Here is a 16,248-nt window from a genome sequence, read left to right as displayed (position 1 = left end):
TGCAGGTCCCCCATCTTTTTCAAAGTACAAAATTGTCTCATTACTTTTAAAGGTAACATTGCTGCACAGAATAGAGTAGTGATTATTTTTGGTTTTGGGGGGAAAATGATAGATTGAAAAAGTTGACAAGAAAAAAAATGCTTATCTTGCCTACATTTGTATGTTGGAGCCAGTTTTGGGTAAAAGAACACATTCTTAAGCATAATACATCCAAACCCTCAGTCTACCCACTTAGTAGATGAGCCCTACCAAGACTTATCCCTTTCATCAGCAAACTGTGAAATGTGATATGAAACTTCATGGTGGGTTATGGTGAATGTGAGTTAATATATTCTAAAATGTAATGTATATATGAGCCTTCAAAAATGTTAGCTCATACTCTTACTGAATTGTCACAGAGTTTGTGTAACACAGCAAGAAGATAGCTCTTTTTAAATTTTATAATGGGAAAACTGACATGAATACATAGATGTCATAGATAAGAGGTAAAGAATGGTCATTAGAATTTGGTCTTGATCTGACTTCTTCTAGAACCTCAGTGTTCTAGCTATGTGGTTTTAGGCAGTTATTTAGTTTCTGTGTCTGTTAAATGACAATAATACTATTTCCCAGAAGGAATGTTGTAAGACTTGTGCAAAACGCCTAGCAGAGAATACGGTGCATAGTATACATGCAGAAAATTGAAGCAGTGCAGGGCTGTGTCAAAGAAATCAAAGCAACTCAGGTAGCTTCCTTTTTTTCTCATAACATAAAGGCTATTTTTTCTTTCTCCTCTATATTAAGCCTATAAACCATGGACTAAAATTACCCTGAAGGGATGAAAGGAGTCATTTTTCTAGAATTACTTCTTACTATATATATTCTGCTATAGCCACTACAAGCAGCCCTAACTCTAAAAGCATTTATTAAATGTTCTCCAAAGCCTCTTTCAGTGTGTCGAGTCTTGGATATATTTCATTTACTGAATTATTTTACTTCATTTTTTTTTAATTCCATGATTTTCAATGGGATCTATTTATCTCTACCTCTCCTTGCTTAATTTCTGATAGTTACTCTACCCCCTCAAATTTCCTAATTTCTTGTTCCTTGTTTTGGATACTACTCTTCAAAGTAACTTTCAGATTAACCTCTTATTTTCATTGGTATATAGTGCACTCATTTCCTGACTATTGTTTCAGTTGGGCATTTTTTCTGTTGTTATATAGTTGTTGAAATGTTCGCAGGTTGTTCATTGGGAGTTGCCCCTCTCTGCATTTCCCACACCATGTCTAGTGAGCTTATAACCACTGTTACCCCCACGTTGGACCTCCCAGTGCAGGACCAGGCCTTATGTTGGAATTCAGGACTTGTGCACTTTGGTGACATTGGGGATGTCATAGTCTGGCACAGACCCAACTTTGAGGATTTGTATGGTCAGACCAAAATGCTGTGATCCCTATAGCTTTCCTTTATTCTCATGGAGCCATTGCCCAACAACAAACCCTGGGCTGTTTAAAAGTTGTGGTTTTTCAGGCTTCATTCATGGGAAGAGTAGGCTACCTCAGAAGTTCTCCCTCAAAGAACCTGACTCTGACCCTGTGCAGCACTATTATTTCTATTATTATTAGGCCCCATTATTTCTAAGGATACTCTGCCAGCCACCTTCTTTCCAAGTGCACAAAGAACATTCACACAGGAGGACCATATCCAGAGCTATGAAACAAACTTCAGCATATACAAAAAAATTGAAATCATATATAGTTTGCAGTCTGACCACAACAGAGTTGAATTAGAAATTAATAACAGAAAATTCTCTGGAGAATTTTCCAACTTGCAAATTAAACAGCACACTTCTAAATCATTCATGGTTTATAGATATGTCATAAGGGAAAATTAGAAAGTTTTTTTAATTGAACAGCATTTTAAACATTTCAAAATCTGTGAAACACAGCAAAAGCAACACTGAGGGCAAGAGCTTATAGCCTCAAATGTTTGTGTTTGCAATAAAAAAGGTTTTGAATCAGTAAAATCAGCTTTCATCTAGAAAACTAGAAAATGAATAGCAAAATATGCCCAATCCAGCAGGGAGAAGAAGAGCAATAGGGATAAGAACAGAAATCAATGAAACTGCAAAGAGAAAAACAATGGAGAAAAACAATGAAATAGAAAGTTCGATAAAGTTGATAAACCTCTAGCCAAAATAATTGAGAGAAAGAGATAAGGCACAATTTATCAGATATCAGGAAAATATGACAGGGCAGTGCTATAGATTTTGTAGATATTAAAAGTATAGAAAGGAACATTATGAACAATTTTATGTCACCACATTTCTTCATTTAAATGAAAGAGGCATATTATTTGAAAGACTCAGACTACCAAATATCACTTAAGAAGAAATAGATGATCTGAATAGTCTCATATCTATTTTTAAAAATTAAATGTATGGTTTCTTTAAAAAAATCAAACAAAGCAAACCTTAGGCTTACATGACTTTTCTTAAAAATTCTATCAAACATTTAAGGAAGAATTATGCTAATTTTATAGAGCCTTATGTCTGAGTCTTTTGAATGCAAGACACTGAGTTAAAGGCTCTATGAGAAAAAAATTAGCCATGAGCATTCATTCAGTTAAGTAAAGAATGTACACTTAGAAGTGTTAGGTTTGTGTGTTCATGAGCACTTTCCACCAGTAAAAATCTTATCTTCATTTGGATCATTTGGAGGAAGAAGGGAGCCCCTTGATTCTTAAATTGGAGTCCGTTCCTCCCCCTTTCCTGCCCAAAGGTATTCATCTATGCCCCGCTCTATAGTCAGCCCTCCAAATCTGCAGGTTCTGCATCTGCAGATTCAACCAAATATCAAAAATATATTTTTAAAAAACTGTGTGTGCTGAACAAGTACAGACATTTTTCCTGCCATAATTCCCTAAACAATATAGTATAATAGCAATTTACATGGCTTTTACAGGGCATTAGGTATCATAAATAATCTAGAGATAATTTAAATATATAGGGAGATGTGTGTAGGTTATACGTAAATACTATACCATTTTATATAAAAGACTTGAGCATCTGCAAATTTTGGTATCCACAGGGGTCCTGGAACCAATCCCTGTGGCTACCAGAGACACAGCTATATTCACATATTCCGTACTCTAGGCCCCCCAGGGGATTTACCCTCAGGTCCTTGGCTTGGGTCTCCACGTGTCGAATGTGCTCCAGAGTGCTGGCACTGGCACTCAGGCCTTGTAGCTGAGACTTGACCAGCCGGAGCTCCTCATCCATGGTGGCCAGGTCATTCAGGAGCGTCATAACACAGCTGTCACAATCTGTAGGGACCATAATCACAGGTAAAACTGCTGGGACTGAAGTCAAGGAAGGCACAGAGAACGTAAGGTCTGGACCATACACACATAGGTCGTCACAGGCAGAAACCACAACTCTGGTCTTCTCAGGGGGGTGAATTTCAAAAACAGGTGAGCCCTATACACCAGATCATTTCAAATAAAAGTGATGATTCTATGCAACTTGTTGATTCTTTGGAATATGGAAAAAATAATAGCATATAGTTTTTATTTATGGAGCGCTTGCCCCATGGTCACCCTTGGAACTTTTTTACCTTCCACTTTTACTCTTTTCTCCAAGCCATAAATATTGTGATAAGGGATTTATAAGCATTTCCCCAATAGCTGTATGAAGTTCAAGTTGTGTCCATTGGACAAGTGATGAAACCAAGGCTTAGCAGTAAGGTGGCTTGCTGAAGGACATCACTGAGTTGTTGAACGAAGCTGGATTTGACCTTCTGTTGTCCTTCTCCACCTCCTCCCACCGTTGCTCTCCCCAACTTGAAACCATGCGTCCCAGCATGGGGCTCATATCTTAAACCCCACAGCTTGGGAAGGGAAGGACTTTCTTTTCTCACCATCACACTCTTCTGCAGGGCTACTATCTTTGGGTTCTTGGTTGATGCAGTCTAAAATCAGGAAAAAAGAAAAAGAAATCGTTATTATTAAACTTACTCTTCACCTGCTATTTAACTTGATTTTCAGAAAAGTTCATTTGAGAAGATTTTAGTCACCCATCCACACAGCATCGCTGGCCTTCCTTCTCCCACCCTCCCCCACACCATTGCTCATGGGACTCTCTCCTCCCAGCAGGGCTGCCGCGAGAATTTCTTCAGTGGCCTCCTTGAGTATACATTCCATTTCTTGTCTACAAAGAGCCACCTCTCTAGAGGACCATGCCTTCCTTATTGAATTAAAATTCCTAATTGTTAGTGTTAAGGCTTTCTTCATTGGAGAACTCCCAACATGTTCACACTTCTTCCCAAATCATTCAAGCAGTTCAAGCACATTGAACAAACATTCTCTAAGCATCTTTGAATATTCACCGCGTGCTGTGGTACAGGAAATATAGAGATATCAAGACAAAATCCCTGCTGTCCTATGGCCTAACAGTCCCCAGGGACTGGCAGACATGTGACAGATAAGTACACAATGTTGTTGAGTCACACTGCTAATGACTACACGTATAAGCTGAGTTTTGAGTTTGTTTCTTTTTTTTTGTTTGTTTTTTTGGGTTTTTTTTTTTTTTGGTGCTGGGGATTGAACCCAGGATCTTGTGCGACAAGCACTCTACCAACTGAGCTGTATCCCCAGCCCCTTGAGGTTCTTAACTACATTTGAGGAAAGCCCCACAGTCACCGTGGACCTTGTTCACCTTTTACTGTCACTCTTTTCCCCATGCCATGAATTCCTGTGGTGAAATGCCCTCTCACTTCTCCCTGAAAAATAATCTAACTTCATCACAGCAAAATGCAGAGCTAGAAATTTTCCTAAACAAAATTTTCCTTTTGTTTTCTAAAGGTATCACAGAAGGCATTTGCTGTCCTTCCCACTTTATGGCATCTGGTAACTGGGTAGGCATGCCTTCCGTATTTCTGTACAAGTCAAAAATGTTCAAAAAGATGGAGCGAAAACTGAAGTACTGGACATGGCAGTAAATACTCTATTCATTTAGTCTACACTCCTTTGGCAATGGGTCACTTGATTAGATCTAATCCACACATCCAGGGCTTAGTTCTTCAACTTGCTTATAATTAAAAGATGAGAGATTTTATGTAGGTGGTATTACACTACACCAATGGTATTTTCCTAATAAATCATATTAATTAATTTTTAAAAGAAAGAAGTGAATATCTTCCTTTTTGTTCTGAGCTGCTCCTAATGAACTCATACTAACTCCCCAAAACTCTTTTCCTTGGTGTGTAGAATCCACCTCAAATACCTGTCCACATCCCAGAATATGTGTAGCTATAAGAGAAAGAGTATTTTGATGCCTTCAGATCCACACAAAGAAACCTAATGTTTAAGAACCCTGCAATGTCAAAGGGAAAGCTCAGCAAATTGCCAAAGAAGAGTCCAAAGTGATTTTAGCTATATGAGTTTTAAAGGTAACTTACTTACCCTAATAGAAGTAACTTATTCACCAAACCTGTAAATGATACTCAAGCATTCCCAGGTATCATTGCCAGGTTATCAAAACCAGGGGGCAATTTGTTAGCTGGAATTGCATATTATACTTCCTAAAAATTTGTGCTTGGGTCCTTATGTGGTTATTTTATACCAATTATACGAATGCAGATTAGCCGAGGTGTGTACTAATCTTACCTCCAGTGAGGGGGTCACAAGAATGCAACTGGCCATTGTTGTTACAATTGCATGGTTGGCAGCTACCTCCAAACTTCTGGGGATTCCCAAAATATCCAGGTGCACACCTATGCAAAATAGAGAAAGGATGAGAAACACTTTAAGAACTCATCGTTGATTCCACTTCATTTTCTTAACATCTGGTTCTCTGTTCAGGATATCATAATCCTATAGAAGGAAAGGTGACATAGATTTGCAAGAATGAATGAATGCTCCTCAGTCTAATGGTATTACCCCTTGAATGAGGCTGCTGAGGGATTGCTCCTTCCCTCCTTTCACATTCCCAAAACTACCAAATCCTCAAATATCCAGTTAGCCAAATGGCAGATGAACAAAATATACACAGAAGCAAATGGTTTGATCAATATGGAAATCAGTGATGGCTGGATTTTATGGAAAAGTTATGTTCCTAAAGATAACACACAATTAAATATTTAACTTAAAACTAATTTCTTCACAGCAACAATTTTCAAGTAAGAGTCAAAAACTTCAAACTTGCGCAAAGGAGGACTTTCTTCATATTTCATAATGTATTATTTCAAGGCTGCATAATTCATATTTGCACTAATTTCTGCAGTGAGGTATATAATGAGCTCAAACAACTGAGAGCAATTATTTCTGCTGCTTCTGACCTTGAACCATTATTATTCTAGATTAAAATTTAGTGATAAGTACAAGTTTAAAGATAATATGTCCTTCATTCTTAGGTTCTATTTTTTTAAAAAGTAAAATGTTGAAACACATGTTAATGTTTCTGGCACAGGGACATCAATCAAAATATTTCCATTTAGCAAAATTCCACTTCCCACCCTATCATACCCAAATTGATATATTGTGTCTTATTGTCAATGGAATTGATAGAATCAAGGAAATACAGTAACTCCTTCCACAAAATTTAAGCTTTGCTTAAAAACTGATAGGCAATTTCAATATACTTCACCAATGAATAAACCTACAATTTAATGCAAAGCACAAGTGTTTGGGGTGAGGACGATCTGGCTGGACTCTGTCCTCATCACTTACTATCAGGATCTTGTGTTGTTACCATAATTCTTTGAGTTTCAGTTTCTTTATCAATCAGCCCCAGGAAAATATAAACTCCATGAAGACATGGTGTATTTTTTGTTAATTTGTTTGTTTGGGGCTGTTTTGCCCGTTCATATATCCCTAGTACCTGGGATAGCACCTGGCATATATTAGAAGTCAAGTAGCATTGATTGAATAAATGATTAGACTAATAACACCTACTGTGGTCAAAGAATATAAGATAAAATATAGTAAAGAAGCTAGTATAATGCTTGCACATAACAGACACAATAAAAGGTAGCTATGCTTATAAGAGATAATAAAATATTCATTTTATATCATTTGGAATTATTACATGTCAGAAAGTACACAGGAATCAGAAAACTCACATATTTCCTAATGATCATGAAGACAGCTAGGCGGAGATGGCTTATCTGAGTCTTCTAAGCAGGGTAGTAAAATACTAATAATAGGGCTTTACTTTATATGTATATATATTTGCCTAACAAGCCATGTTATGCAGGACATCTATGTTCTAAAATACTTTATTTGTCCTGCTTATATCTAAATTTTCCATGTAAAAGACACAAAGGTACAAAGTATCTTATATTAAAATCATATAAATATTCAGGAAGTTTGATTCCACTTCTTCCTTATTCCTACAGAGCCTTAGTGACTGAGTACAAAAAATATAGCTGGTTCTCTTTTTATGGCTAAACACAATGGATTCAAGTATAAGTTCCTGATTTCACTGATGACTTTGGTACAGTAAATAAGGAGCAGAGGACACATTTATCATTCGTGGCTCTACATAACCAAGGGAAGAAAGGCCAATGAGCATGGTGTGAGCTGGGAAACCTTTTCCACGGTGGCCCCAGGCAGGCTGCTCCTCCTCCACCCAAGGAGGCTCCTGTCTGTGGTATATTCCTACTTTGTACCCTCTATTATCCTTGTGTTTGTCGTTTCATATTTAACCACTAGTGCTAGTCATGATGTCTGGAAACCCAACCCATGTTTTAACGATTGACAAATGTTGACATCAACCTGTCATTTACCTGTGAAAAAGTTTTTGAAATTTTTAAGAAACAACAGCTTGCTTTCTTGAGACACCCAATATAACAAACATAATCTGAGAGGAGAACTGTTAATTAAAAATTTCAAATCAGTTGCCTGCCAAATAAGTAGATACCTCCTCAAGCCTGTTGCTGTTTTCTGTTTCACTGTTTGTGGAGAACCATAAGGAGGTAAAACAGAAAGTCTCTCTCAGGTATGAGCCTTGTAGCTTTTAAATCATGAGGCCTGGAATACCTACCCAGACCCCACTCCATCCGTCCCTCCAGTCTCCTTACAGCTGCCCCTTCCTTCCTCATCCTTCCTTCATCAAGGCTGGCTGGTTACCCCTTCAATTGCAATTCACCTTACTCCAGTAATTTTACGCTTATCTTCATGTCTGTCCACCCCTGACCTGTGGAGACCTGGAGGGCAGAGTGCATGCTCTGTTTGCTATTGTGTCTCTAGTGTTCAACATGGTGCTAAGCAGACTCTAGGAGCTTCATGCATGTTGTCATTGAAAGAATGAATGAATTTAAGGCCAGAGCTAGAAAAGTTCCTTTTGCTGAAATAGAAAATAGAAAAAACTTAAATAGCTCCTTTTTTGCTACAGAATGGTGTCCTGAGCTGTGACTCAGTGACCGCATGACCAGGCTGACCCATCTTGCACATGAGTAGACATCCTCCTCTTCTTGGGCTTTCTTGCACTTCTCCAACTTCCCACCTCCATATTGTGGCTCCAGTGGGTTCCAGTCACCCCACCCTGTTCACAGAACATTTCCAAAACCCCAGTCTACAGTGGCTATGCCCTACTATGAAATCTGGTTGGATGAATTTTCTTGTCTTTTATTTTTTAATTTAATCAAACTCTTCTAAAACTTAACTAGAAATATAATATGCCAGAATGACCAAGGAATAAAATTTAGATGGAAGTTTCAGGGGAGTCTTACTCAACCAAATATTCAAAGGCATTTTATACTTTCAGAAATAATACAGCAATGATAGGGCGCAAGAACCAAACAAAAGTACAGAAACAAATCCATGTGCCTATGGAAATTTTGTACATACGCATTAGGTTTAGTGACTTCAACTGAAAGGGTAAAAGAGAGTAGGAGGATGTGATGGTGTGGGCATGAGAAAAGAAAAGTGGTGGAAGGTCTGGCCCCTATTTCAGGCAATGAACACATTCTGGAGAGAGCGCCACAGGCAGGACAGGCACCTGCCACTCCCCCAGCTGGTCGAGTTCCTTGTGCCTGTCCTAGCATGAACATCTCACACTGAAGGCAGTCTGGAGGGTAACCAAACACTACAAATATTTATGCAACAGGGCCCTTGGCTTATTGAGAGATGGGATGTTAGGATATTCAAGGTTATTTGAATCCTGAGAAATTTTTGCCTTACATGTTGACCTATGCAGTGCCTGATGCTAATCCTGAACATCAGTTAACGAATAACCAAGTGTGGGTCTAACTGCCCTTTAGAATTAAGTTTACACTTTTTCCATCCTAGTCTTTATATTTTTTTGTTTCATAGACATTATTGACCATCTACTATGTGATCAGTACCATGTTAGGAACCAGGGTTTCAAAACTGAACAAGTCACAGACTGTCCTCAGAGTGTTCAAAATATAGCGTGGGGATAGTGTGTGTGTGTGTGTGTGTATGTGTGTGTGTGTGTGTGTGTAGGGATATCTAGGGTTGTGGACGTGTGTGAATGCATGAGTGTATAAAGTTATATCTGTGTACAGGTAAGTAAGGATATGAAGGTAGGGATGTGTAGAGATGGCACATTCGGGGGGTAGGAACATGCAGGAATAAGTTTAGGGGTTAGGATTATGTAGGGTTTGTGGGGGGATAGGTAAGATGTATGCAGGAGGAGTGTGTAGTAGGGATGTGGGGTGGGGTAGAGTATATAGGGACATGTCGGGGAATAGGAGGACCCTGGGGGTCAGGGAGGGTGGGTATGTGTGGGGGAGGTAGCTGTATGTAGGGACATGTGGGGGGGCATGCAGGGATGAGAGTGGGAGCTTGTGTACACAGGCCATGCCTTGGGGCCCCACAGGGCTACTTGTGGGTGTATGTACCTGTCGTGCCTCATTCTCAGATTTCTGAAACATGTAGGAAGCAGGAAGGGAGGATGTCAACGACTGATTATAGGAACAGTCTTCTATTGTCCCCAAGAGACCTGGTTTCCAGCCCTTGGAAAAAGAAACAGCTACACTCTTCCTCCAAGTCGGGCCCACAGCCCTGTCTGTGCCAGCAGCACACACCCACCAGTCCCCAGGTCCCCATCTGAAGGTGGCTGGGAGGGGGAGGGCAAGGAGAGCGACACCCACCTCTCACACTGCGCTCCTATGTAGCCGGGTTTGCAGGCACATCTCACGTTTGACCCACTCACGACACAGCCGGTGGCGAAACTTAGAGGAAAACAGAGAAAAGCCACAGTGAAAATGTGATCCCTCAGGCTTGCTGCTCATTCTCTTTACCACAAAGGATGGGCTTGTATCAAGTGAACACTGAAACCCATTGCGTGAACAAAGATTTCCCATGAAGAAAGCTTTGCCCCTCAAGGCTAGTGGAGCTCACGATGAATTATACCAGCTGATGCTGGGCAAGCTGCACTTGATAAGACCTGAAAGGCATCCATTTTTTCTGACTTGGAAAGATGCATTCCTTCTCTTGGGACAGAACAAAGTAACTCACTCTGGAAGAGATGGTTACAACAGCATTTTTTTTTTTTTTTTTTTTTTCCAGGAATAACAAGGAAGCAATAGGACAGGTCTAGGCAGGGGGGAAAAAAAAAAAAAAGAAGAGTTCTGATTCTTTTTAAAAAATATCACCTTGTTTATTCTAGTTTATTTTGTATTCAGCCCTGGGCCAGCAGGCGGGGAGGGGCGGGGGGGCAAGAAAAGCACAGAGCAGCTCACTCCATTTGGTATTTCTGTGGGTACAGTGGTTGGCAATTTTTAAACCAAACCATAGAATTTGGATTCCTCTTATATTAGCCCTAAACTGATGATTATTTGAAAGGAAGCCCCCTGTCCCAAAAAAGATCATGTAAAATTTGAATCATCAGCTGGGTGCAGTGGCACACACCTATAATCCCAGTGGCTTAGGAGGCTGAGGCAAGAGGATCACAAGTTCAGAGCCAGCCTCAGCAATTTAGTGAGGCCCTAAGTAATTTAGCAAGACCCTATTTCAAAATACAAAATGAAAGGGGCTGGGGATGTGGCTCAGTGGTTATGAACTCCCTTGTGTTTAATCCTCAGTACCAAAAATATGAAAATATTTAAGAAAAATTTAAAAATGTGAAATGTCTATGCTGTTCATTGAACATTACCCTGACATAAATATGAGGGGAAACTGCTCCCTTTATTCCTTGCTGATAAGAGAATTCACAGTTGGAAAGCCTCTCTGGTCCTATTGGATGGACCCAGATACCTCTACAGGGACAGTTAGAAGTTTTTAATCAGTATTGCTATTGCTGGAAGAAAAATTCGATAAAAATATAGTTTCACTGATAAACCCAAGGAACTACATGTTACTCCAACTTCATTAGAGCGGGAAGCTGACCTTTATGGGAGCAACATGCTTTGCAACCAAAAATGAAAAGCTTTCCCCAAGCAGCCAGTGTAATCTTGCTGCCTTTTACTCCTGCCAGCTTCTGTTCAAGCAAGTCTGGGCAAGTGTAGTGATAGATCCCTGTTCAAATAAAGCTGCAGGACGGGGCAGGCTGAAGGTGTATGAAATACGTAGATAGCAAAGCAGGGTGAACATTTCAAAGACAGATCTCCAGAAATGCACACTTGTCCACGGGACTTCTGGAGATGTTAAGTCTTTGAGGTCCTTTCTTGTTTCTGAGCCTGTGGACTCTGGGTACTTTAACAGTTTCTTGATTTTCAAACTGACTCGTGTTTTGCTTACTTGTCTGTTATGGTCCTTGCTTGGACCCTACGGTGAACACACTGTGATGAGCGAGAAGACGACCAGGTGCCAAGCCCAAGCAGAACGTGGATTACCATAAAAAGGAAATGGTGTCTCTACCTACATAGATTGTTGGCCATGCTGGAGCCTGAATGACACTCAGATCATCATTCAGGGGCTCAGAACTGTCCCAATCTTCTGTCACACTGAGGATGAAACCCAGGTGTTGGCTAGAGCCTACCAGGTTGAACAGGACCTAAGCCCTGGCTTACCCTCCAGCCTCATCTCCAGCTCTCTTGGAACTGAAGGAAAACCTGATTCAACCCTTCCGCTCCACTTGCTTTTAGTTAATTCCTTTCATTTCACTTTTAAAACCACTAGTCTGGAGGTCACATGGCTGAGCAATATATCATTAGTCTCCCACTAGCTTTGCTATAGATAACGCCTCTGATGGATGGGTCTTGATGATAATGGTTGCCTAGGTTACCTGCCAGGGACTGGAAGGCTGCTTTTGTTGAATCTACCAACTCTTCAGGGGCTGGTGCAAGTGTCCTCTTTGAATGACTTCTCTGACGTCAAGGGATAAAAAAAACTCTACCCTCAGATCAGGCTAATGCTGCCATTTTCTGAACATGTGTCCTCTGAAGAACTATGGAGATTGATTACGCACGCCCGGGGCACTGATTACTTCACTTTCTCTCCCCTTCAATCACCTTTCCCCCGGCTTTAAATCACCTTTTTTTTTTTTTTTTTTAATTCCATAAATATTTCTAAATCCTACTCTTAGGAAGATGAATTTGAGAGTTGCTCTTCTGTCTCTGCACTTGACTGCCTCATGAATAAACTCTATTTCTTTTACAAAATTTGTCATTTCAGTGATTGGCATAGTGCAGCGATGGGCCAAAGGGCCTGGTTGGGTACATTCTTCTCTGCACTGCATCTCCGCCCCTCCTGCCTGTCCATGAGCTTAGCTTCCTGGGGGCTTCCCCCTGGAACCTCATGGCTAAGATACTGCCTGGCCTACTTCACCCCATTATTCCAATACTTGCTCAAGGACTCGAGGCCTCCTTAGCCGCTCCCTCCCTTCCTTGTTATTTTACTTGCATGTGGTATGTGTTCATTTTTCAAACATAACAGCTTTATTGAGAAGAAGGTCAGACTGAAGGGCTATCAAATACATATAGAGCAAAAGCAGGGTGAACATTTACATACCATGCAATTCACTGATGTGAGATGTACAATTCAGTAGCCTGGGATAGTCATGGGATTGTAGAACCATCACCACAGTCAAGCTGAGGACATTTTGTCACCCCAAAAAGAAACCATGGAACCCTCCAATAGTCACTTTCCTTTCCTCCCATCTCTCCTCCTCACTCCCAGTTCCAGGCTACCACCCAACCACTTCCTGCCACTGAGGTTAATTCCAAGCTTCCACAGTACCTGTTGGTATGAGGACACGGACAGACCCTGCAGGATCCGTGGACAGCATTCCCATAGTGACCCTCCTTGCAGCGCTCACAGTGATCCCCCGCTGTGTTATGCTGACAGTTCTTGGGACAGATGAACAGGACAATGAGGAGCAGCCTATTACATTTATTAGTTTTGAGGTCAATATAATTTACACAATTATAACTCAAGTCCTCTGACTCTACAGCGATATCAGTTCTGCTAGCTGTGTGTTCTTCCTGTCTAATCACTGATGGTGCCACACACAAAAAAGGTACAGGTGACTTTCTCTCAGTTATTTGGAGGCATGATGTAGTGGAGAGAGACCCAGCTGGGTTCAAATCCCACTCTGAGAAGTTCCCTCACTTCTCTACGCATTATTGTTCTTTTTTAAAATCAATTTATTGATGTGTGACTACATGCAATTTTAATTCTCTTAAAATGTAGTTTGAATAATGCCAATTTCCAAAGTTGTTGGGAGAATTTTAAAAAACAAAGTGTACTGGGTCCTAGGGAAATGTAGACTTTCTTCCCTTTTCACTTTAGATTGCTCCTGTGAAGCTGGGTATGAAGCTCTGTGTAGGGTGTTTGCCTAGCGTGTATGAGGCCCTAGTTCTAATCCCTAGTAGAAAAGGGAAAGAAAGAAAGAGAGAGAGAGAGAGAGAGAGAGAGAGAGAGAGAGAGAGAGAGAGAGAGAGAGGGGGGGAGGGAGGGAGAGAGAGAGAGAAAGAAAGAAAAGAAAGAAAGAAAGAGAGGGGGGGGGAGGGAGAGAAAGAAAGAGAGAGAGAGAAAAAGAAAGAAAGAAAGAAAGAAAGAGAGAGAGAGAGAGAGAGAGGGAGGGAGGGAGGGAGGGAGGGAGAGAGAGAGAAAGAAAGAAAAGAAAGAAAGAAAGAGAGAGGGGGGAGGGAGGGAGGGAGGGAGGGAGGGAGAGAAAGAAAGAAAGAAAGAAAAGAAAGAAAGGAGGAAAGAAGGAAAGAGAGAAAGAGAAAGAAAGGGAGGGAGAGAGGGAAGAGAGGAAGGAAGGAAGGAAAGAAAGAAAGAAGGGAGAAAGAGAAAGAAAATAAAGAAAAAGAAAAATTTGCTTCTATGAAGATTAATTTCATTTTACTTCAAATTCACTTAACATTGATAAGCTGAAGAGCAATAAAATTTAAATGCTTTTAACACATGAAATTTGTGAAAACAATGAAAAAAGTTGTACAGGATTTGGAGGAAGCACTCAAGTTCCAAAGAAGCAAGAAATTGTTTCTAAGCATTTTATTATATAATGTAAATTCAATTAACTGCATGTCAAGGTTAATGTCTAAGGGAAGCTGATCTTCAATAAAGTATTGTGATAGAACTTTGCAACGGAACTGTCTATTGACATAAAGCCTAATGGATTGTGTGGAATTAGTTTTGTGGAATTTTTAATCCCATATAACTCTTGTTGGCTTTGCCCTAGTAATAAAGATCTAAATGCACAAGAACTTCCAGGAAAATTCCCCTTACCCTGGAGATTAGGCATTTCAGACTTTTTTGTATTAATTAAATGACCTGGAATAATATGATTTAAAATTTTTGCTGATATGTATTTTATGTCTGTATGTCTATATGCAGAGATGGCTCTTGAATAGGAAACTGTGATAGGTATATTTTTAAATAATATCTGAAGCTTAGCTGAGAAAAACAAAGCACACATATCAAGAGAAGACTGGACTTGTTTACAATGGGAAAGACTACCCTTCAATACCGAATGTCATGATTTGTCCAGATTAAACAAATCCACCCTTGGTGAACCTTTGAGTAAATGAGAATTATACAAAACCATTAGATAGGAGGAACAAGTTCTAGTGTTTCCTACAAGTCTGAAGGATGACCCAGTCACCAATAATTTATGGTATATTTCAAAATAGCTAGGAGAGAGGATTTCGAATGTTCCTCACAAGAAATGATAGTGTTTGAGGTATTGGATATGCTAATTACCCTGATTTGGATATCAAAATATTGCATTGCCCCCATAAATATGTACAACTATTTTAAGTCTTTTAAAATGAACAAAACATTAAGATGTTAAAATAGCTTTCATATTTTTTTCTAGATATAGAACTGTGCTATAAACACAAGAGATTGGTATTTTAGAAAACAGGATGCTATTCACATGTCCCCATGTGATCATCTCAAGAAAGCTCACCCTATCTGGAATCCTTCTCACAGTTTATTTGCTCCCCAGAGAAGTGCTCTCCCAGTGTCAGATGAGACATCAGTGGCTGCCTTCACCTTCTTTTGCTCAACTGTCCTGACCCACTCATGAAATATCCTTATTTTGAACTAATTATTTATCTTTCCACTCTAGTTTCTCTTTCTTTTTAATGCAAATCACAATGTTAAAGAATGTGCCTGTATAGATATGGTTTAGTCCTGTGCCTACTTCACTCCGAGACTGAAAACACTAGAGAAACAAGATTTGCACTTGAAGCCATCTGTATCCTGCTAAAAACACTCTAACTGCTGGTCCTCTCCACGGGTGAGGGGAGAGGTTCCTGGAAGTAGGTCAGAGCCATGGCGCTTATTGAATTCCCATGAGAGTGTCTCAGATACCCTTGCCAAGAGCTGAGATTGGATTCCCTAGAACTGTCTTCATCAATTCTGCAAACTTGAGGCATCTGCCTATCAAGTGTCCTTGTGCTTTACTGTGATGAATGAATGAATGCCTCAGGAGCCCACATCCACCATTGCAGAATGTTCTTTCCTAGCTTCATTTGACATCAAACATTTACTGGGGGGAGGGCTGGGGTTGTGGCTCAGTGGTAGAGTACTTGCCTCCCATGTGTGAGGCACTGGGTTCAATTCTCATCACCACATATAAATAATAAATAAGTAAATAAGTAAATAAATAAATGTCCATTGACAACTAAAACACATATTTAAAAAAAAATCTACTGGGCATTTACTACATGCCCAACTATACCAGGGATGCAAAGATGGGTTGCTACTTTGACTCAGGGGTACATATAACACTATAAATTGACATATTAAATACAACGTGGGAAATATGGTGACAAAGGTGGGCCAGCTTCCTGCAGAAGCAAGAAGAGGGGCAGCTGGCCCTTCTGGGGTCCCAGGGAAGGACTCAGG

At 40.1% G+C, this 16,248-nt stretch overlaps 1 protein-coding gene across 1 annotated transcript in view; it reads right to left on the bottom strand.

The window, feature by feature from the left end:
- The window catches only part of LAMA3 (laminin subunit alpha 3), a 248,463-nt gene that overhangs the window by 58,772 nt on the left and 173,443 nt on the right, over window positions 1-16,248 (bottom strand). Inside the window, 5 exon segments of the mRNA XM_079108746.1 lie at window positions 3,155-3,306; window positions 3,900-3,950; window positions 5,647-5,753; window positions 10,098-10,178; window positions 13,126-13,235. Coding sequence (XP_078964872.1) covers window positions 3,155-3,306; window positions 3,900-3,950; window positions 5,647-5,753; window positions 10,098-10,178; window positions 13,126-13,235 — 501 coding nt within the window.

Source organism: Sciurus vulgaris, assembly GCF_902686455.1.
Source record: "Sciurus vulgaris genome assembly, chromosome: 13".
NCBI lineage: Eukaryota > Metazoa > Chordata > Mammalia > Rodentia > Sciuridae > Sciurus > Sciurus vulgaris.
The sequence above is the reverse complement of the archived record's forward strand: the minus strand, read 5'-3'. Positions and strand labels throughout refer to the sequence as shown.